Below are 1,106 nucleotides of genomic sequence, written 5' to 3'. Positions count from 1 at the left end.
CAGTAAACAGTAAACCCCCGGGGGGGGGGGGTACTTAGGCAAATGGAGGGTACGGTATGTACCCCCTAGTACCGCCCTTAAGGGTACCTTTTTTGGACTTCCAAAGTCCCGCTAAAAAAATTCCCGTCGGAAAAATCAGAAAATCAAATTTCAGTCCCAATAAGGATCGGAAAAAAAGGAAAATTTCAACTTTTTACCCCCTGAAAGATCGAAATTCGGTCAAAATTGGTCCCGCTAAGGGGCGTAAAATTCCCCCAAAATTTTCCTTTGTTTTCTCCTTTTTAGTCCCGGTAAGGGTCCAAAGTTCGAAAGTCGGGCGGCACCCCCCCCCGTCAGCTCGCAACCCTAGTACCCCCCCCCGGTCAGTAAACACACTGAATAAGTTTTAGTTGACGTCAAGCTAAAAGTCCTACATTTCGGGGCGTGCAGAACATGAGAGTTTTTTTGTTGACAAAACTTTCAAACATTATAAAATTAGGTTAGGTTAGCTTTATCAGTCAAAAATTCTGTTTGCTTTACTTTATCTAGGAAAGAAGTTGTCTGATGGGAAGGGAATCAGCGGCAGAGGGAGACTGACAAACACACGTATTGATGCTTGCAAAGTCTATATGGCTACACAATACAATACGGAGCAATAATAACGATCCGGAAGCCATGTCAAAAGGGACACTCGCAATCGTCAAACATTATTCAAGCACTAAAAGAAAACCAAAGCATGGCTACTGTCCTAAAGGAAAAACCTCTTGGTGTAAGTATCAAGTGGACAAAGCCTTGTGGACAAAAACATACTGTCCAGTCAAGAAAGTTATCGCTCCTGCAATTCAGAAGCTTATCGAACCGATTTTCCAAAAACTAGGTGATAAAGATTTCCTAGATTCCTCGAGGAAATCAATGAGGTGAAATTTGCGAGTCTGTAGTTTTTTCCGTGTTTAAGTCTAAACAGAGCTTTACGCCGAAAATACATTCGAATTTTCAAATGTAAACAGCGCTTTGAAAATCGAATGTTTTTGAGTGTTCACACGAGCGCACAAATGTTTTCGAATGTTTTGAAACAATTTATTTTAGTAAGTACGTTTAATCTGGACAGTCTGGAGAATGTTATTTGT

At 41.0% G+C, this 1,106-nt stretch overlaps 1 protein-coding gene across 1 annotated transcript in view; it reads right to left on the bottom strand.

Annotated features, from left to right (window-relative positions):
* Nucleotides 1–656, bottom strand: part of LOC136817891 (uncharacterized) — a 2,412-nt gene extending 1,756 nt beyond the window's left edge. Inside the window, exon 1 of the mRNA XM_067074223.1 lies at nt 629–656. Coding sequence (XP_066930324.1) covers nt 629–656 — 28 coding nt within the window. The remainder of the gene's footprint in view (nt 1–628) is intronic.
* Between the last annotated feature and the right edge of the window lie 450 nt (nt 657–1,106).

The sequence above is a fragment of the Clytia hemisphaerica genome, unplaced genomic scaffold, assembly GCF_902728285.1.
Source record: "Clytia hemisphaerica strain Z4C2 unplaced genomic scaffold, Clytia hemisphaerica genome assembly, whole genome shotgun sequence".
NCBI lineage: Eukaryota > Metazoa > Cnidaria > Hydrozoa > Leptothecata > Clytiidae > Clytia > Clytia hemisphaerica.
Note: the sequence above shows the minus strand (reverse complement) of the source record. Positions and strands in the feature narration are given on the sequence as shown.